General features: G+C 37.9%; 1 protein-coding gene and 1 non-coding gene across 2 annotated transcripts in view; both read left to right on the forward strand.

Annotated features, from left to right (window-relative positions):
* The window catches only part of LOC133610889 (uncharacterized), a 51,432-nt gene extending 30,566 nt beyond the window's left edge, over window positions 1-20,866 (forward strand). The window contains exons 6-12 of the mRNA XM_061967612.1: window positions 1,268-1,535; window positions 1,601-1,793; window positions 11,935-12,122; window positions 14,638-14,733; window positions 14,828-14,992; window positions 17,650-17,743; window positions 17,919-20,866. Coding sequence (XP_061823596.1) covers window positions 1,268-1,535; window positions 1,601-1,793; window positions 11,935-12,122; window positions 14,638-14,733; window positions 14,828-14,992; window positions 17,650-17,743; window positions 17,919-17,982 — 1,068 coding nt within the window. The 3' untranslated portion in view covers window positions 17,983-20,866. The remainder of the gene's footprint in view (window positions 1-1,267; window positions 1,536-1,600; window positions 1,794-11,934; window positions 12,123-14,637; window positions 14,734-14,827; window positions 14,993-17,649; window positions 17,744-17,918) is intronic.
* On the forward strand, window positions 6,718-6,799 carry trnas-gcu (transfer RNA serine (anticodon GCU)). The gene has a single exon. It is a non-coding gene; the product is annotated as a tRNA-Ser (tRNA).
* Window positions 20,867-21,924: the final 1,058 nt, after the last annotated feature.

Genomic DNA, 21,924 nt, shown 5'->3' on the forward strand with positions numbered 1-21,924 from the left:
CATACTTTTCTCTCTGGTTTTCCTTACCCTTGCATGGAAAATATCATTAAGTAAATGCTCCATCATTACTAATATATTTTGATCCCTCGTGTTAATTGGTTGCGGACATAACTGTGATAAACACATTTCTGCAAAGTAGGAATCACTATAAATTGCATATTTTCATAACAAGAGCATAAAAAACTGTTCACGCTTACCGTCTAAATATGTTTTTCAACATTATGAGAGACTTCTAGACCTAAAATAACACCCTTTAGTCACCTGTACACTCACTTACAGCAGTGATTCTCAAACTGTGGTACGGGCTCCATCTTGTGATATACAATGTTTTATTTCCCTATATTCAAGCACAGTGTTATTGTTCAAACTGTGTGTAATGGCACTGAGGCCAAAAATATTATACGTATACACTTGTTAAATAAAACATTGTTCTTGTTTTTAATGAATACTTAGGCCTACTACGCTACTGTATTGTATTAATTCGTCATTATGGTGGTACTTGGAGAGCCCAATTTTTTCTGAGGTGGTATTTGGTGAAAAAGTTTGACAACCACTGCAATATGGTAACGCTGCCTAAAGCTGAGCCAATCAGTGGCTTTGATACTGACTAGCACTCCCTGATTGGTTGGGCAGTACTATCCATTTTTATGCTTGGAAATGCTTAATTTAGGAAAAAAAATGATATAGAATAGCCTATTTTAAATAAAACCAAAAAAATTGGTGATGTCTGCGATGTGGTAATATTTGACTGTACTGTCTGTGACGTATGACAAATGACTCACTTTAGTTGTGTTTTCTAATGTATAATCAGCGGTTTTACACTATGCATTTGTTACCACTATTTGTTACACCTACTCAGTGGCCTAGTGGTTAGAGTGTCCGCCCTGAGATCGGTAGGTTGTGAGTTCAAACCCCGGCCGAGTCATACCAAAGACTATTAAAAATGGGACCCATTACCTCACTGCTTGGCACTCAGCATCAAGGGTTGGAATTGGGGGTTAAATCACCAAAAATGATTCCCGGGCGTGGAACTGCTGCTGCCCACTGCTCCCCTCACCTCCCAGGGGGTGAACAAGGGGATGGGTCAAATGCAGAGGACAAATTTCACCACACCTAGTGTGTGTGTGACAATCATTGGTACTTTAACTTTAACTTTATGAAACCACTCAACAGCCCTTTGAGACACTTGTGATTTAGGGCTATATAAATAAACATTGATTGATTGATTGAATATGGTGGAAAAAATGATATTTTTCAACTGCTACAGGTAACTCCTCCCACTCCTCTGAGGGAAAACAGCTGTCCCCGGCCTCCTCCACCTCCAGAGGGCGTAGTCATCAGCGAGGTGGCTAGTGGCCTCTGGACCAATCACAGCCAGCAGAGGGCCTTCGTGGAGCTGCAGGGGCCCCCGATGACGGAGCTGCGTGGCCTGGTGCTGGTTGTGTTTGACCAGGTGCACAGTGTCATCGCTCTTCCTCTGAAAGGATCTATCGACCAGGATGGATTTTACGTGTTGGGGAACGTCACAGGGGCAGGTGAGAACACAGAGCAGTTGTGTAGTGTCCACCGCTTCGCGTTCTTATCGCTCCTCTCCGCATAGATCAGACCTTCCCAGAAGGCAGTGCGGTGCCGGCAAGAGGCGCAGTGGTTCTGTGCTACGACCTCTTCAGTGTGTGCAGAGCTGGCACCGCTCTGACCAACTCCAGCCTCCGGGACGAGCTGGTGTTCAGTGAGAACCAGCTGCTGCTCCCCCGCTCCACCAGGAGAGGGAGCCATGTGATACCGGCTCTCAGGTAAGCACAATCAGGAACAACAGGGGTCTTCTCATGTACATTTAAAGGCCTACTGAAACCCACTACTACCGACCACGCAGTCTGATAGTTTATATATCAATGATGAAATCTTAACATTGCAACACATGCCAATACGGCCGGGTTAACTTATAAAGTGCAATTTTAAATTTCCCGGGAAACTTCCGGTTGAAAACGTCTAGGTATGATGACATATGCGCGTGACGTCAGTAGTTGAATCAGACATTTTGGAATAGTTCGGTCGCCAGCTTAAATCGTCTTTTTTCATCGCTAAATTCCACAATATTCTGGACATCTGTGTTGGTGAATATTTTGCAATTTGTTTAATGAACAATGGAGACTGCAAAGAAGAAACCTGTAGGTGCGATCGGTGTATTAGCGTCTGGCTACAGCAACGCAACCAGGAGGACTTTGACTTGGATAGCAGACGCGCTATACGACGCTAGCATCGATGATCGGGTGAAGTCCTTCGTCGTGCCTTCGATCGCTGGAACACAGGTGAGCACTGGTGTTGATGAGCAGATGAGAGCTGGCGTAGGTGGAGAGCTAATGGTATTAGCATAGCTCTATCGAGGTCCCGTAGCTAAGTTAGCTTCAATGGCGTCCTTAGCAACAGCATTGCTAGGCTTCGTCAGGCGGTACAGCATTAACCGTGTGGTTACAGGTCCAGAGTTTGGTAGTATTGTTGATATTCTGTCTATCCTTCCAGTCAGGGGCTTATTTATTTTGTTTCTCTCTGCAGTTAAGCACGATGCTATCACGTTAGCTCCGTAGCTAAAGTGCTTTGCTGATGTATTGTCGTGGAGATAAAAGTCACTGTGAATGTCCATTTCGCGTTCTCGACTCTCATTTTCAAGAGGATATAGTATCCGAGGTGGTTTAAAATACAAATCCGTGATCCACAATAGAAAAAGGAGAGAGTGTGGAATCCAATGAGCCCTTGTACCTAAGTTACGGTCAGAGCGAAAAAAGATACGTCCTGCACTGCACTTTAGTCCTTCACTCTCACATTTTTCATCCACAAATCTTTCATCCTCGCTCAAATTAATGGGGTAATCGTCGCTTTCTCGGTCCAAATCGCTCTCGCTGCTGGTGTAATCAATGGGGAAATGTTAGGAAACTTTCAACTTGTGACGTCACGCTACTTCCGGTACAGGCAAGGCTTTTTTTTATCAGCGACCAAAAGTTGCGAACTTTATCGTCGATGTTCTCTACTAAATCCTTTAGCAAAAATATGGCAATATCGCGAAATGATCAAGTATGACACATAGAATGGATCTACTATCCCCGTTTAAATAAAACAATTTAATTTCAGTAGGCCTTTAATATATACTGACCAAGAATATAAACCAACACTTTTGTTTTTGCCCTCATTTTTCATGAGTTAAACTCAAAGATCTAAAACTTTTACTATATACACAAAATACCTGTTCCTTTTAAATATGGTTCACAAGTCTGTTTAAATCTCTGTTAGTGAGCATTTTTTATTTGCCATTATCACAAGATGCCGATTAAACAGCATGATTATTGCACAGGTGTGCCTTAGGCTGCCCACAATTAAAGGCCACTGTGAAATGTGTAATTTTGCTTTATTGGGATCTGGGGGGGGGGTCAGAAAAGTAGTCAGTATCTGGTGTGACTACAATTTGCCCCACGCAGTGCAACACATCTCCTTCGCAGAGTTAATCAGGTTGTTGATTTTGGAATGTTGGTCCACTATATTGTCAGGAACTGGAACACACTGTCGTATACGCCGATCCACAGCATCCCAAACATGCTCAATGGGTGACATGTCCGGTGAGTATGCTGGCCATGCAAGAACTGGGATGTTTTCAGCTTCCAGAAATTGTGTGCAGATCCTTGCAACATGGATTGTTGTTGACGTGCATTGTTATGCTACAACATGAGGTGATGGTCTCGGGTGAATGGCACAACAATGGGCTTCAGGATCTCGTCCCGGTATCTCTGTGCATTTAAAATGCCATCAATAAAAAACACTTGCGTTTGTTGTCCATAACACACACCTGCCCATACTATAACCCCACCCACACCATGGGCCACTTGATTCACAATGTCGACATAAGCAAATAGCTCTTCCACACGACGCCACACATGCTGTCTGCCATCTGCCCTCAACAGTGAGAACTGGGATTCCTCCATGAAGAAAACACCTCTCCAACGTCCCGGACCCTATCGAATGTGAGCATTTGCCCACTCAAGTTGGTTACGACGACGAACTGCAGTCAGGTCGCGACCCTGATGAGGACAACGAGCAGATGAGCTTCTCTGTGACAGTTTCTCACAGTTTGTGCAGAAATTATTTGGTTATGCAAACCAATTGTTGCAGCAGCTGTCTGGGTTGCAGGTCTGAGATGATCATTGAGTTGCACCTGCTGGATGTGGAGGTCCTGGCCTGGTGTGCTTACACGTGGTCTGCGGTTGTGAGGTTGGTTGGATGTACTGCCAAATTCTCTGAAACGCCTTTGGAGACGGCTTATGGTGGAGAAATGAACATTCAATTCACGGGCAACAGCTCTGGTGGACATTCCTGCAGTCAGCATGCCAACTGCACGCTCCCTCAAAACTTGCAACATCTGTAGCATTGTGCTGTGTGATAAAACCGCACCTTTCAGAGTGGCCTTTTGTTGTGGGAAGCCTGTGCAATAATCATGCTGTTTAATCAGCATCTTGATATGTCACACCTGTGAGATGGGATGGATTATCTTGGCAAAGAAAAAATGCTCACTAACACAGACTTAGACCGATTTGTAAACAATATTTGAGTGGAATAGGTATATTGTGTGGATAGTAAAAGTTGGGAGCAAAAACAAAAATGTTGCGTTTATATTTTTGTTCAGTGTAGTTAATACCAGGCAATGCACATTTGTGTCCTTCAGGGTATAGTTTGATTCATCACACAGCCACATGAGCTTGCCTTGTGCTTTTTTTTTTTGATTAGCATGAATAAATATACTTTTTAAGGTATACACACAGCTCCTGATTATAGAGCACAAACGTGTTTCCAGCATTATAGCTACTTACAGTATGTAAGAATCAGACCTTAGAATAACACAATTGTTGGTTACAAATAGAGAGCTTTGTCATTGTCATGGCAACCATACCATAGATCAGCTAGAAACCGATTAGAGTGAACCAGCCAGGGTCATTTTAGCACACGTTTCTTTTCAGAAAGTCTTCAGACTTCGCAACACTAAATTAGTCCTATTTGACTGTGCACCGAGCACTCCTGTCATACAATTCAAATAAATATACATGTATATATGTAGATCTTTATAAACCACAAAACATTTGTATCACACAAAGAGTATCTTTGACTACCGTTTTTGCCATCCATCCATCCATCCATTTTCTACCGCTTCTCCCTTTCGGGGTCGCAGGGGGTGCTGGAGCCTATCTCAGCGGCATTCGGGCCAAAGATTCTAAAAAAACAGCAAGCAGTACTGGTATATAGAGGATCTTTGACTAATGTTTTGCAGTAATGATTAAAGCTCTAGAATCTGAATCTGAATGCAAAAGATCAGATTTGAAGCATTTTGGAGCGTTTAGACAAGCAGAAAACATCAGATCTGTGTCACTAAAGGCCAAAAAAATCAGATTTGGTGTGCAGTGTTAACAGAGCCTTAGAAGATATTTGAGTGATATTTTTTATTAAATCCTTAAATGCAAAGCACTTGTGTCATACACAGAGGATGTTTTTTGCTGTTATTGTTGTTGCTGTAGGTCTTTAAAAACAGAAAAGTACTCTTGGAATTTAGAAAATCTGTGATTACCATTTTTGCTCTCGATCCTTAAAAACAGCACATTGCTTCTGGCATATAGAGGATCTTTGAATAGCATTGTTGTGGTATGTCATTAAAACAGCAAAACTCTGTCCTGACATATAGAAGATGTTTGACTACCATTTTTGCTGTCGATCCTTAAAATCAGCAGATCACTTCTGGCATATAGAGGATCTTTGAATAGCATGGTTGCTGTAAGTCATTAAAACAACAAAGCTTTGTCCTGGCATGTAATGCAAATGTATTTACAGCAGGTCTTCAAAAAACACAGACCACTTCTATCACATATAGAGGGTCTTTAACTACTGTTTTTGCCTAGGTCCTTAAAAAAAGCAAAGCAGTCTGGGCATATAATGTAAATTCAACTAGAGTTTTTGTCGTAGATCTTCAAAAAAACATTTACCACTAGTGTCTTACTAGATCTTTGATTGTTGTTTTTTCTGTCGATGAATCAAAACAGCAAAGCAAATAGTAGTAAATAGATTCTTAAACACAGACCAATTATGTTGTATAGAGAATCTTTGTTTGACGAATGTTTTTGGAGTAGATTGTTTGCATCAGCAGAGTGAAGTTCCTGTCATTGAGGGGATCTTTGTCAAGTGTAAACATATTGCAACTGCTTTAATGTATGTTTTTATTGATGACTATATTATTCATTTGGTGTAAGTAAATCTTCTTTATGGCATGGCAGAGCCTTGCCTTGACACTACATACAAAATGAAAACAGTGAAGTGTATGATTTTTAATCTTCTGAAAATACAATTCCTGGAACAATTGAGTTGAAAAGCCTAAGTAATCAGTCAAAGAAGGGATGTTATTTTGCGGCCCCTGGGCGGTTCCAATCACTCGCATCGGCGCTGCTGGTCCTCCTGGCAGCAGCTTAGTCCAGAACAAGCCTGTTTGAAATGATTCCACTGAATGGATAATGGCAACAATCCAGAAATATTCCCCAGTGCTGATAATAATTACCACCTGTTCGGCGGCAAGCCACATGTCAACTTGAGTCACCTCCAAAGTCCAGCACAAGTTCAATAACATAACCCTTGAATGGTTTTATTACAGTCCGAAATAGGCATCTGATGTGTGCAATCAAACAACATTCACCAGACGAGGTGGCCGAGAGGTTAAGGCGATGGACTGCTAATCCATTGTGCTCTGCACACGTGGGTTCGAATCCCATCCTCGTCGGAACGTTTTGTCAGGCTTGGTTGGTCTTTCCTGACAAATGTGTTTATCATTCAAATACCACAAATAACGAGATAATTATAATTGCAAACACACTTGTTATCAAGTACAGCATGTATACAATAAATTATGCTTACTTATACCGTACACTGTAATGTAATAGTAACTTCTAAAGCTCTGGTAATGTCAGCGAAAGTTATATATAGTCACACTCCTTTTTTTTTTTTTTTTACCTCACGCAGCTCTGGTGCGTTCAAAGACAACCGGACAAAGCGGGACATCACTGAGCTTAGCCAAATAACATTATCAGTGATGCATAAAGACATGTAAGAATTGTGGGATTGTAAAATTGACCTGTATTACCAAATATTTGTAAATTATTATCTAACTAGGGAGAATGAGATCGATAATTTGTTTTATGATAAAAAAATATGTGAATTTGCATGGTAAGATGCTGCAATATACAATAATCCACAGTACTGTACTTACTGTAAATGAATAATAGCATGAGTACTTATTTAAAGAACTGTTTTTTTTAGCTTTAAAAAAAAATAAAAAATTAGAGTACCGTATTTTCCGCACCATTAGCCGCACCTAAAAACCACAAATTTACTCAAAAGCTGACAGTGCGGCTTTTAACCCGGTGCGCTTTATATATGGATAAATATTAAGATTCATTTTCATAAAGTTTCGTTCTCGCAACTTCGGTAAACAGCCGCCATCTTTTTTCCCGGTAGAGCAGGAAGCGCTTCTTCTTCTACGCAAGCAACCGCCAAGGTAAGCACCCGCCCCCATAGAACAGGAAGCGCTTCTTCTTGTACTGTAAGCAACCACCCGCCCCCGGAAGAAGAAGAAGCGCGCGGTGCATGCTGGGATATGTGACGTTTCATTTCCATTTGTGTGTTTATGTAAAGACCCCAAAATGGCTCCTATTAAGTGTGTTGTCTGTCTAATTATAAATAATGCAGACGAGGCGTGTTAACTGAGTTCTCAACGTTTACTCACAGCGTGCTCATAACCACATTCTAACTGCCAGCATACAACGCTTCTCAGGGCTACCGCGCATGCTCGTAACTATCGTTGCATGCTGGGTAGTGTAGTTGTTATATTTGCTAGCTCATAACATCACATTAAGAGACACGCTTACGCGCTTAATTCAATACTCGCCGTCATTCCGGGTGGATTGACAAAAGACCTCCAGCCGCTAGATATTGGTGTCAACAGGGCATTCGAAGCTAGACTGCTAACTGCGTGGGAACAATGGATGACAGAAGGCGAACACACATTCACTAAGACGGAGGCAGCGCCAGACGACGCCAACATCTGCCAGTGGATCGTAAATGCCTGGGCAGATATTTCGGTCACAACTGTGGTCCGAGCTTTCCGGAAGGCAGGATTCACAGAACTGCTGGATAACAGTGACACTGACTCCGATGACTTCGACGAGACGGAACCGTCCATTTTGGATCTCACATTTGCCCAACTTTTCACTTCGGACACCGAAGACGAAGGATTTACGAATGAAGAATAACTTCAGAAAGTGAGCGCTATGTTTATTTTGTGTGTTATGACATTAACGTTCGAGCAACATTATGTTGCTATTGCTCTGCACTATTTTGAATTTTACTATGTTTGTGATTGCACATTTGCGTACATTTTGGGACAGAGTTGTTAGAACGCTGGTTTTCAATATATTATTAAAGTTTGACTGACCTATCGGACTGTTTTTTTGACATTCCCTTTAGCGCAGCGTAGGCGCGGCTTATAGTCCGGGGCGGCTTATTGGTGGACAAAGTTATGAAATATGCCATTCATTGAAGGTGCGGCTAATAATCCGGTGCGCCTTATAGTGCGGAAAATACGGTAGGCCATGAGCTTTAGTTAGACTTAGACTTAGACTTAGACAAACTTTATTGAGCCACAAGGGAAATTGTTCCACACAGTAGCTCAGTTTCAAAGGATGGAAAGGGTAAGGATGGAAAGGATAATGCAGGTATTAAGTAGACTAAAAATGTACCATAGTAGCAATATAAAATATAACATATATGTAATATTTACATAATATATATACAGTATATAATATATACTGATATATTATATGCATATACAATATATAACAAATCCCAATTACCAAGTACAATATTACAGTATATGTAACAGCTGCAGCAAAAAAAAAAAAAGGGCAGCATAAAATAGAGAGTAGAAGCGGTATATCATCTATTGCTGTATGGTGAGTGATTATACAGCTGGATGGAGTGCGGAATGAAGGAGTTCTTGAATCAAACAAAGCCCAAGGACCCTGTTGGAGTATGAGCTCCGCTGTCCCTCAATTGTCTGGTGGAGTGGGTGGGCAGGATTGTCCATGATGGCGAGCAGTTTGTCCAGTGTCCTCCTGTCCCTCACTGACACAAACGCTTCCAACTGCTTGCCAATAATTTAGCCGGCTTTCCGGATCAGTTTGTCAATCCGGTTTAAGTCCCGTTTGCTGGTGCTGCACCCCCAACAAACCACTGCAAAGTACAGGGCACTGGCCACAACAGACTGAAAACAGATCTCCAACAGCTTGCTGCACACATTAAAGGACAACAACACATTTCTTATTAATCTTCATTTTGGGATGTTTCCTACTTTTTGCTTGTAATAATTTGAAAAAAAGGATTATACTTGTATAGCGCTTTTCTACCTTCAAGGTACTCAAAGCGCTTTGACACTACTTTCACATTCACCCATTCACACACACATATTCACACACTAATGGCGGGAGCTGCCATGCAAATGAAACGCCGGACATGACTGAGATGGCGGAAGCTGGGATCGAACCTGGAACCCTCAAGTTGCTCTACCACCTGAGCCACCCTGTCCCCCTGATTGAGGTTAAAGAGGTTAAAAACACACACTCATTGACTCATACCTCCTTTTAACAGGCTGGGTGAGAGATGTTTGCGTTGTGTTGATGATGAAAGGAAGTGAGAAAAAAATGAGAGGGAAAAGTAATTTTTTCCAAAGAGTCGCCATCATAAAACCTTTGAAGCCACCCATGCAGGAACTGAAAGTCTAAATTGAGTTTGTGATTGGACCAGACACAAAGTTACTGTTTCATCCACTAGGGGTGTAAAAAAAAAAGATTTTCGAATGAATCGCAATTCTTAATCAATTTTTAATTTTTTTAATCACTTTTTTTTTCTTCTTCTTTTTTTTTTTTTACTCTGTCCTATCCAGCCACTCGGGTAAATCATATTGTTGATGTAGATGCCCATATCTGCTGTACAGAGTTACATTAGAAAAGAGAAGTGTCGGGATACTTCTCTTGTTGGCTTATTTGTATTTGACTTTATTAAATGTTTGAGTAGGATTTTAGTAAATAAAACCAGTTTTCTTTTAAGTAATGTATACATTTACCAGAGCTGTGTATTAATTTTATAGAGGAATGTAGTTGATCATAGAACTGGCATCCAATGTTATTAAAAAAGTATGAATGCAGCTGAGATAGGCTCCAGCACCCCCCACGACCCCGAAAGGGACAAGTGGTAGAAAATGAATGGATGGATGGAGGATTTTGAATTGAGAATCGTTTTGAATCGAATTGTTATCCTCAAAAATCGAATCGAATCGAATCGTATGATGCGCAAAGATTCACATCCCTAGCATCCACAAATAGTAGCGCATGATACTAATTAATTGACATTAGACATAATAATGGACCCAGGATACTGCCTTGCGGAACTCCCACCTAGTGGTGTTGATGTTACTGAACTGTCTCTCAGATAGGAGCTAATCAGATATACAGTATGTGGAAAGAAATTTCACTTATTTATATAATTTCATGTATTATTATTTGCATTATTTTATGATTTGATTATTTTAGAATTTAATTCATTGTTGATTTAATTCGTTCATGATTTAATGATTCATTTCCATATTTAAAGACACATTTAAGTAATTATTTAATTTATTCAATTTCGGCCCATTTTTCCCTTCATCTTATACTTTTTCAAGTACTTTTCTTTGACTTTAGAATCTGTTTGCTCAGATGGGGTACATTCCTGACGCAGACCAGAAGGCGGGCTCACATTACACCAGTTTTAAAATCTCCGCATTGGCTCCCTGTGTGTTTCAGGATACATTTTAAGGTTCTTCTTATGGTTTATAAATGTTTTTTATGGTAGTGGGCCTTCTTATCTTTCAGATTTGCTTTTACCCTATGGGCCTTCCCGGGCCCTGAGATCCTCCGGCACTCATCTCCTAATTATTCCAAAAATCAGGACACAAAGTCACGGGATGGCATCTTTCCACTATTATGGCCCCCGTCATGGAACAGCTTGCCGGAGGACCTCAGGGCTGCAGAAAACGTTGATGTTTTTAAGAGCAGGCTTAAGATCCACCTTTTTGATTTGGCTTTTAATTATTTTATTGAAGTCATATGTATTTGACTTTTTATCCTATTAGTTATGCAAGATTTTTTTTTGTTATATTTATTTATTTACTGTATATCAATTTTATTTTTTCTATTAATCTTCATATGTCTTGCTTATATTTTATACTTTATCTCTAATCATGGTTCTTACTATTTTACAAGTTTAATTATTTTTATTTTCCAACGTTCTTCAGATGAGCCATCTGCCTCAGGGGTTATCAGCCGTGCTTGTGGGGGCGCTTATGTGTCAGCGTCCTGGTGGCCATGGTCTGATGACCTCCTGGTGCAGATGGCTCCTGTGATAGTGTTTACTCACCTGTCTCCTCTGTACTCAGCCATGCAATCATTTGTCCGTATAGTTGCATATGTGTGTGTGTGTTTGTGTTTGGTATCTGTGTCCGTGCGTACATATGTGATGATGGGGGATCTGGGTCACCGGGGTATTGTTTTTAACTCCGTAAAGCACTTTGCGTTGCATTTCTTTTATGTATCAAAAGTGCTTTATGAATTAAGTTTGATTGATTGATTGATTGATTAGGTTGTACGATATCATGAAAGCAAAATTACTAACCCATTTGAAGATGCATACAGGTGTCACCTAGTAGTTGTGTTGTTCTATGGTTATCATCACACCTGGTTGCAAAACCAGAACTCCAAATAGTCAGACTTGTGTTGTTGTTTTGTGTTAGTATGACGCGTATTATGTGCATATGTATGTATGCAGGTCGGTGGAAGACGGTCTGGTGTCGCTCAGCCGTTGTGTGTGCTGTGAGGCACGAAGCCCCTCTTCCTGGACCACGTCTTCGCCGACGCCTCGCCGCGGCAACATCTGCCCAAGCTCCGCCTTCTCGAGTCAGATCGACATTTGTCTTGGACCGCTGTTCAGCGACTGGCTGACGGCGGAGTCGGGAGGTAGATATATGACACAGCCACTGAAAAGTTATTGGAGGAATTGTACTTTTTATGTTAGTAATGTTTTATTGTTTTTATGTTAATAATGTGTTATTATTCATAACCAGTTCTATTATATAAAAACTATAATATTTAGACAAAAAATATAGCACAATTGAATGGGACAAGTTTGGGGAGATTTCAACAAGGTGGGGGTGCTTGTTATGAATTATAAAATGTTAATAACAAAAACTACAATAGACAAAAACATTTTGTAGCCCAAACGAATTGGACACATTTAGGGGGATTTTGACATGGTTGGGTTTTTTTTTATGAATAATAACACATTATTAATATAAAAAGTATATAACAGTAATAACATAAAAACTCTAACAGTTAGACCAAATATTTTTGCAGCACAAACGATTGATGGGGAGATGGTTATGAATGATCCATCCATCCATCCATTTTCTACCGCTTATTCCCTTTTGGGGTGGCGGGGGGCGCTGGAGCCTATCTCAGCTACAATCGGGCAAAAGGCGGGGTACACCCTGGACAAGTCGCCACCTCATGGCAGGGCGCGTTAATAATACAAAAACAGTAAAATACGAATGCAGCACAAACATTCGGGACAAGTTTGGGAAGATTTTGTAATGGTGGGCAGGGGGGCTGGTTATGAATGATAAAAGGTTGATAACATAAAAACTATAAAAGTTAGACAAAAAATGTTTGCAGCAAATGGGGCAAGTTTGGGAAGTATGGAAGTAGAATTGTCTTACATCAACTTATATATATCAATATGATATGAATACATATGCATATATTAATAAATATACAAATACAAATGTGATATACAAATAAATAAATAATTTGTATAAATAAACGCGTATTTGTAAATATATTTTTGAGATTTGAAAATATATACAAATAAAATTTATAAATATAAAAATGTGACATACAAATAAATAAATTGTATAAATAAACGTGTATTTGTAAATATATTTTTGAGATTTGAATACAAATATGCTTGATTTTGTATTAGTATTTGTATTGAATTTGCATATGTGGATCGCTTTTTTGCTTTTGTGTCGATGAGACATTCCTCCCACAAACCAGATGCATAAATAAATGTGACCTACACACTCCCCTGAACAACCAGCAGAGGGCACTGCAGCCAGAGCGTGCAGACGCTGGCGTGCACACTAGGGAGGGTTATATTACGTCATGACTTTTGGTATGATTTGACACACATTGCACTGATAAGAGATCAGTATCTACATCGGGACAAGGTCATTAAACAACATTGATACAATAAAATAAGCAACTAGCACGGTCTTTCAGATTAACTGGATAAATTAGCATTAGCTAATACAACGCTAACGTTAGCTAGCTCAGGCCCGTTGTGCGTTCTCTTTGTAAAGACGTGGATTGTTTTTGTGCAGAGAACTCCGGGCATTTTTCATATAATGCATATAATGCTCTGGGACCCAGACCGCTCTGGCTGCAGTGCCCTCTGCTGGTTGTTCAGGGGAGTGTGTAGGTCACATTTATTTGTGCATCTGGTTTGTAGGAGGAATGTCTCATCGACACAAAAGCAAAAAAGCGATCCATGTGCAAATTCAATACAAATACAAATACAAAATCAAGCATATTTATATTAAAATTTCAAAAATATATTTACAAATGCACGTTTATTTTTACAAATTCTTGATTTATTTGTATGTCACATTTTTATATTTATACATTTTATTTGTATATATTTTCAAATCTCAAAAATATATTTACAAATACGCATTTATACAAATTATTTTTTTTATTTGTATATCAAATTTGTATTTGTATATTTATTAATATATGCATATGTATTAATATCATATTGATATATATAAGTTGATGTGAGACAATTCTACTTCCATAGGGAAGCTGGGTATGAATAATGATACGTTAATATTATAACAAGTATATAACGTTAATAGCATACAAACTATAATAGTTAGACAAAAAAGAATTGCAGCACAAACGAATAGGACACGTTTAGGAGGATTTTGACATGGTTGGGGGCTGGTTGTGAATAATAACACATTAATAACATAACAAGTACAAAACGTTGATAATATAACATAAAAACGAGAAAATGTTGCAGCGCAAACGTAGCATAAACACAGGACATTTTTGGGGAGATTTTGACATGGTGCGGGGGCTGGATGACATCACTAGTCAGAAAATGTATTTTTGGATATCTTAAAAATGAAAATGTGTACAGCATATACGAATGGAAGTGTTATTTTAACATTTGCAATTATCATCTTCACACATGTGGATTACCAATAATATTCAAGTGTACGGGTGTACCTAATAATGTGCCTAAAGGTCTTATATTATATTATTTATGTATTGTAATTTACAGCTAGCAGATGACATCTAAAAACCGTTTGCATGAAAATAAGACGGGAGTGCTAAGAATGAGTGTATAGCGTACTGTGTGTTATTAAATGAAGTCACCATAGGTGCTAACAGTGTGGCGTGTTTTGTGCAGACTGCAGTGGTCTCATTGAAGGCAGTAGAGTTTCACAGGTGGCAGACTATCTGGAGCAGAAGTGTCTCTGTGGAATCTCTGCTTTATCTCTCCAAGGTGAATTTACAAGCATGTTCTGTCACACAAAACTTAATGAGTGGTAAGAAGAACGCTGCTCAATGTAAGCATTTTCTTGCTGTATTTGTTCAAGGAGCAAATTTCTCCTGTGTGTCTGGCTGGTTGCGCGTGTGGGGTAAGATCCGGGCCTTGTCCGACCATCAGAGGGCCCTCATCATCCAGACGGCCCCCATGAACGTCTCACACGTACAGGCGGATGTTTGCGCTGCCCCCACCACAGATCGCCGCACCAGCACAGGTTAGTAAAGTCACTGTCGACCCTTCATTAGGTACATCTGCAGAATCTCCATGACTTACTGAGACAGCGCTAAAAAACATTGCCATATTTTGTAAACATTTTAACCATATTTTGTAAACTTTGTCAAAACATTTTACATCATTTAAAGAACATTTAACTATATTGAAAAGATTTAACTATATTGAAAAGATTTACCAAAATGTAAATCTTTTGTAAAATTGTCTAACTTAAAACAATATTTTATCAAAAAAAAGAAAGAAAACTTTTACCAATATGTTGCAAATGTAAACATTTTTAAATTAGAAAAAAGATTAAGACATTTCAACAATATGTTGTACACTCCAACAAAATTGTATTGTATTATTAACTATTTTGTAAAATTGTCACAATTTTAACCCTGTTATGTAAAATTAGTTAATCTTTTTGAATTTTTCTACAAGATTATAACAATATTTTAACCATATTTTGTAAAAGAGTTAAACATATATATACATATACATATATATATATATATATATATATATATATATATATATATATATATATATATGTATGTGTGGGAAAAAAAATCACAAGACTATTTCATCTCTACAGGCCTGTTTCATGAGGGGGGGTACCCTCAATCATCAGGAGATTTTAATGGGAGCATTCGCATACCATGGTTTATATAGGGTACAGAGTGGGTGGGTACAGGCTGGCGTAGGGGCGTGGTGATTGGCTCATGTGTTACCTAGGAGGTGTTTCCGTCTATGGCGGCATGCTGTTACAATTTTGCTGCGCTTGTTGAGGGATGACAGGTCTGGACGGTAAATAATAAACAGTTTCTCTTTCAAGCATAGGTTGCATCTTTTATTACCACTATTATAAGGTGAAAGTGACGTCAAGGAAGTTGACGGTTTGCTTGTTGGCTTCAATCGTGATCCGTAGGCCGTTCTCTTTGAAAATTTGGCATATGCGCTTCTTGGTATTCTCGCTGCTCCTTGGCGAGGCGCGACACACTGCCAGTCCGTCATCACGGTAAATACCAAGGTTCAGATTGAGGCTAGCGAGCTGGGAGAGGAGGAAACTCCCAACGAGTTCACACGTTTCTGCTCCGTCAAAACTTCCCATAGTGACGACAAATGTTGCATTGTTCTTTTTTTGCCATGGTGTACTGTTGTGGATGAGAATGGAGTTTTTTGCGTGGATGATGATGTTTCTTTCATTGCCTGTGATTGAACAAAAAAAAGAACAATGCAACATTTGACGTCACTATGGGAAGTTTTGACGGAGCAGAAACGTGTGAACTCGTTGGGAGTTTCCTCCTCTCCCAGCTCGCTAGCCTCAATCTGAACCTTGGTATTTACCGTGATGATGGACTGGCAGTGTGTCGCGCCTCGCCAAGGAGCAGCGAGAATACCAAGAAGCGCATATGCCAAATTTTCAAAGAGAACGGCCTACGGATCACGATTGAAGCCAACAAGCAAACCGTCAACTTCCTTGACGTCACTTTCAACCTGAGAAATAACAGCTACCAACCATTCACCTGCGAAATACCACAGAACTCAGCAAACACATTTGGGACCTCAAAGACAATAATGTTGAATATTCAATAACATGGCAAATTCTTGCATCCAGCACACCTTATAATAGTGGTAATAAAAGATGCAACCTATGCTTGAAAGAGAAACTGTTTATTATTTACCGTCCAGACCTGTCATCCCTCAACAAGCGCAGCGAAATTGTAACAGCATGCCGCCATAGACGGAAACACCTCCTAGGTAACACATGAGCCAATCACCACGCCCCTACGCCAGCCTGTACCCACCCACTCTGTACCCTATATAAACCATGGTATGCGAATGCTCCCATTAAAATCTCCTGATGATTGAGGGTACCCCCCTCATGAAACAGGCCTGTAGAGATGAAATAGTCTTGTGATTTTTTTTCCCACACATACATATATTGCGCTCTACTACGGTATCGAGCACTATTTTTTGGATAACCTTATTAAGACATATATATATAAACTTTATTATTTACTTTTACAATATTTAAAAAAATATTTAACTAAATTGTGTACAATTTTACCAACTATTTTGTAAAATGCTAAACAATATTTTGTACATTATACATATGTTGTACAAATATAATATCATTTTGTAATTTTTTTCAAATATTTTGTAAACTTAATTTTTTTTTAACCATATTTTGTAAACGAAAAATACAGTATTTTGTATAAATGTCACAATTCTTTAGTTTTTTTCACATTTTATGGCATTTTTCCTCATATATTTTATGAGCTGGTGGTTTAATTTGCACTGACTTTATTTGTGCAACGACTTTTATGCCACATACAACAGATAGCTTATAATCAATCATAGGATGCAATGTCATTGTCCACATCAATTGATGTTTATAAGTGAAGATATGACCAAAATGTTTTCAATGAAATGAGACAAGAACTACAAGGGGCCGTTAGGGACATTATTCAGAGTTACCTCTTACAGCCGTGTGTATGAGAGTGTTTCAGTAGTGTGTGTGAGAGAAAAACATTTCAGTTGTTTGTGTGAGAGCATTTCAGTAGTGTATGTAAGAGGTAATTTTGAATAATGTCCCTAACGATGAATATTTATAGTATATAATGAAGAATAAGTGAGTGTCTGTGTGCTACATAGGTTCAACACTGGGCTTACAGATTGGTCTTATAGTAGCAATACTTCTGCTGCTAGCACTTGGAGCTGCTCTATTCACGTATTTCTACAGAAGGAGGTAAGCATTTGTCTTTACAGTTATTTTTACCCTCATTTGCCCAACACACACTTGTATTTTGTGCATTTGTGTGAGTTTGACGATAGATTGTGAAGAAATTAATACCTCATTGATAGTTAGCTCTGCATGCATGTACAGTATGATACATTTTTTTAAAGTGTTACTATGCTCTTAGGCGTCCTTTGGATTATTCCACCATGGAGCTGAGCGAGAATGCAGAGGGACTATCAGATCTATAATCCAGGAATTAGAAGTGATAAGGATGAGGTCATGTCGTGTGTGTGTGTGTGTGTGTGTGTGTGTGTGTGTGATGCTGAAAATGATGACAGTGAATTTTTTTCTAAAGGTCAGTGTGTGCTACTGCTGTGTGAACAGGACTTTGAAGCGTGGTCTTTTGGCACGAAGGTGCAGGGAATTTTGATACTTGAGAGGGAAAAAAAGCTCCTTTTTCTTAATGTGGGAGAAAAACGAGCCGATAGCAGGAAGTTTAATGTCCTTTCTTTCCTGGTGTTGGCGTAAAGATGAACTGTAACCACTGACGTGAAGCAAACTGTTTACATTTTTACTGAAGTAGAAAAGGGATGTGATGTGGAATATAATTTGCATTCTTTATTTGTGGGCTTTGTTTTATGTTGCTTGAGCTTTCTGGCGAAATCCGAGATGAAAAATAGTCCGCTGTGCCTTTTATGAATATAGCTGGGCCCTCACTTGCAAAGGGACCAAGCGCTGCAGCCAGTAGACATCCAAGTCAGTCCTACAAAGGAGTATTAGTGCCACTCTGACTAGAACAATTATTATTTGCATTCATAATAATGTGAGAGTAAAAGTCATCAGATCCTGAGAAGATTTACAGAATTAAAAGTAGCAGTCAAAAGTTTTGAAACAGACACTAATGCTTGTGAATGAGGAAGTGTCTTAAAATCTTTGATCGGCGCTGTATTTTTATTTATTTAAAAAGTTATATCATCAAAAGAAACACTATCAAAATGTACATTTCTAATTAAAAATGTATATTCATAAATATGATACAGTACAGTAGGAAGGGGATTTATATGGCCACATTTGTCACAGTTTACCTGACACATGAAATGTGACTAATTTGGGGCGTGCACTATCCACTTTAGCCACCAGATGGCACTAGAGTGTTAAATATCCTAAAATGGGGTTTAAGATCATTTTGACCACAGCGTTAGTTGCTATGTAGAGTGGCGTTTTCTATCATTTTCAGCAGACTGGATGGCAATAATTTACCCCCGGCCTTTTTCCTCTCATGCGAGATCCACCCAGGAATGGGGCCATATGAATCCCATCCGTATCTTATTCCATTGTTATTATGATGCAGTTTATGTTTTTAAACATCATTATATTTCTTCATTATGATGTATATCGCTTACTATTGTGACTTATGTTGTTCAATTATAATTATTTTCCTCGTGCATTTCTGTTTCCTTGTAATTTAACAAAAAATTACAATGCAGTGGCGTGCATTTACCCTCATAATATTATGATGTTTGAGCTTGAAATTACAAGACTTGCCTCATTAAAATTATAATTATTTTGCCAAACTGTTTTCCTCATAAATTATTATACAGCATATATACTGGTAATTATGTTCTTCTTATTATATTGTTTATTATGATTTGTTACATTATTAAATTTTTTAAATGTACTAATTGGTATTGTTACCTCTTAATATCGTGACTTTGTTGTAATGCAGTAATATTTTGTTATACAACATTGGCCTTGTTTTAATTATGATTATTTTCCTCATGCATTTCTCATATTACGACGTTTTTCTTGTAATATAATAATGTTTTTTGTGTAAAATTACAACATTCTGATTATTACAGCATTACCAATTTGCTCTTGTAATATTATGAGGGTTTTATTTCAGCAATATTATGATGTCATTTCTGCTAAACTACAACATTAACCTCATAGAAATGTTTCATAATTTAACTAGAATATTAAAGAAAAAAATAGTAATATTGTCAAATTATTATTTTTCTGGAAATATGTATTCTTGCAATATTATGATTGACCTAACATAAGCTACGCAAAATTGTGAGTATTTCTCAAAAATTTTATAACAGGACTTTTTTCTCAGGATATTTTGACTTTCCTCTTGTAGTATTGTTGTTTTTCTAAAAAACTAAACAAATAAGAATGGTATATTGCGACCTTATTTTTTTATATTTATTTTCTTTTCATTTCAGTGTGGCTCTAGTCCTTCTTTTTAGTGCCAACACAAAGTGCCAAGAACTGATTTTAAAAGTATTTTTGTTGTATTTTACAATGTCGGCTGTATTTTTTCCCCCACATTTTTTTAAATAATTGCTATTATTATTGATAATAATGATAAACCCTATTGATCTGACCTGGCCACATGGTAGCCAGCATTGCTTGATGTATAATGGCCGTTTTACTGTAAAGTTTTATACTGTATCTTTTATGTTTTAATTTTGTAAAATAGTACCTTTTAAATGTTTTGTGAAATTAGGAAATTGTTGTACAGTCTAAATAATTCATCAACCATTTTAGATTTTGGACAAAAACTTCATTGAGTCCAATTTTTTCACAGAAAAAAAACCCAGCAGAATTAAAAGATTACTTTTGTGTATAAAGTATTCTTGCACTTACACGTAAAACTGGAAAGGCGAGTTCTTGCTTCTTTCTTCCGTCCATTCTAGTCAGGTTTGAAATAAAAAGCTCCATCACACTTATTTCTTATCCTTCATCATTTTTGTTTGGTGTCTGTATTTAGTCGAATCCTTTATTTTCATTTTCCCCTCCTTTATACCTTGCACTTTGTGCTTCCCTTTAGAGGTCTAAATATAGCTTCAAGCTGTGCAGGACAAAGCAAGCTTTCCAGCGGGGATTTACGGGCATCACCATGGCAACATCATACCATAATTGTCACATTATATCCACACTGTGACATTTCAGGTCCTGTGCACGATTATTGCGATGCCCCTAGTGGTCACACAATTGCACTGTACAGTATATGAAATGACCTCTTACAGTATGCCTTCCACCAAAATGATTATATTTTTTTAATAATGGCATTATATTTTATGGTGTTCCTATTGGCGTATGGTGTTAACAGAACATTAGTGGGGTAGCAAAAAATTTGTATTGAGAAACTTACTATTATTATTATTTTTAAGAATCTCTCTCCAAAAAACAAAATATTATTACATTTAGATTATGTCTAATGTTATCCATAATGTTTTTGGGATCATCAAATGTGAGATTGTGCTTTTAAAAAAAAAAAAAAATCATGTGAATTTTTTTTTTTTTTTTTTTTTTTTTTTTGGGGGATTTCAGGCTTTTTTTGTACTAATCCAGTGTCAGATTGTACATTTCTAAAGAAAACATTTTTTTTTTCAAACTGAACATAGTTAAATTTACATGCATATTTAAAATAAAAAAAGGGTCAGAATATTGAACTATTTGTATGATATTGTTTTATTAAAATCTTTGTCAAAGCTTAACCTATTGTGACTATAACAATCTACAAGGTTAATGTAGGTTGCTTCTCTTTCTCCCCCTCCATTTTTCTGCATTCTTTCGTATCTCAAGTTATCATTACGTATATGTATTGTTGCATTTAAACAACTGTATTGTTGATAATAAAGGTAAATTATTGGTATTGTTCATTATCAATAGCGCTATTTCTATTGGTATTTGTATTGATCCATTTGTAGTGTAATAATGCTCATTGTCATTTCTGTATTATTTTTTATTTTTCGCTAACTGCTTATTTGCTATTACTTTTACCATCATATTTGTACATGTCATATTTGCTGATGTTGCTCTATTGTTGTTGTTGTTGTTGTTTTTGTCTCTCTGTCTAATCCCCCTCTTGTCCCCACAATTTCCCCCTCTGTCTTCTTTTTTTTCTCTTTCTATCCCCTCCTGCTCCGGCCCGGCTGCACTAAATGATAATATAAATACATTTGATAAAGTCAAATACAAATAAGGCAACAAGAGAAGTATCCTACACTTCTCTTTTGTAAAGTAAATCTGAACAGCCGACATGGGCATCTACATCAACTATATGATTTGCCTGAGAAGCTGGACAGGACAAAAAAAAAAAAAAAAAAAAAATCTTTGTCAAATTGCACATTTCATTTAATGTTATTATACATTATTATTATTTTGATGTTCTTTTTATTTAA

This window comes from Nerophis lumbriciformis, linkage group LG11, assembly GCF_033978685.3.
Source record: "Nerophis lumbriciformis linkage group LG11, RoL_Nlum_v2.1, whole genome shotgun sequence".
Taxonomy (NCBI): domain Eukaryota; kingdom Metazoa; phylum Chordata; class Actinopteri; order Syngnathiformes; family Syngnathidae; genus Nerophis; species Nerophis lumbriciformis.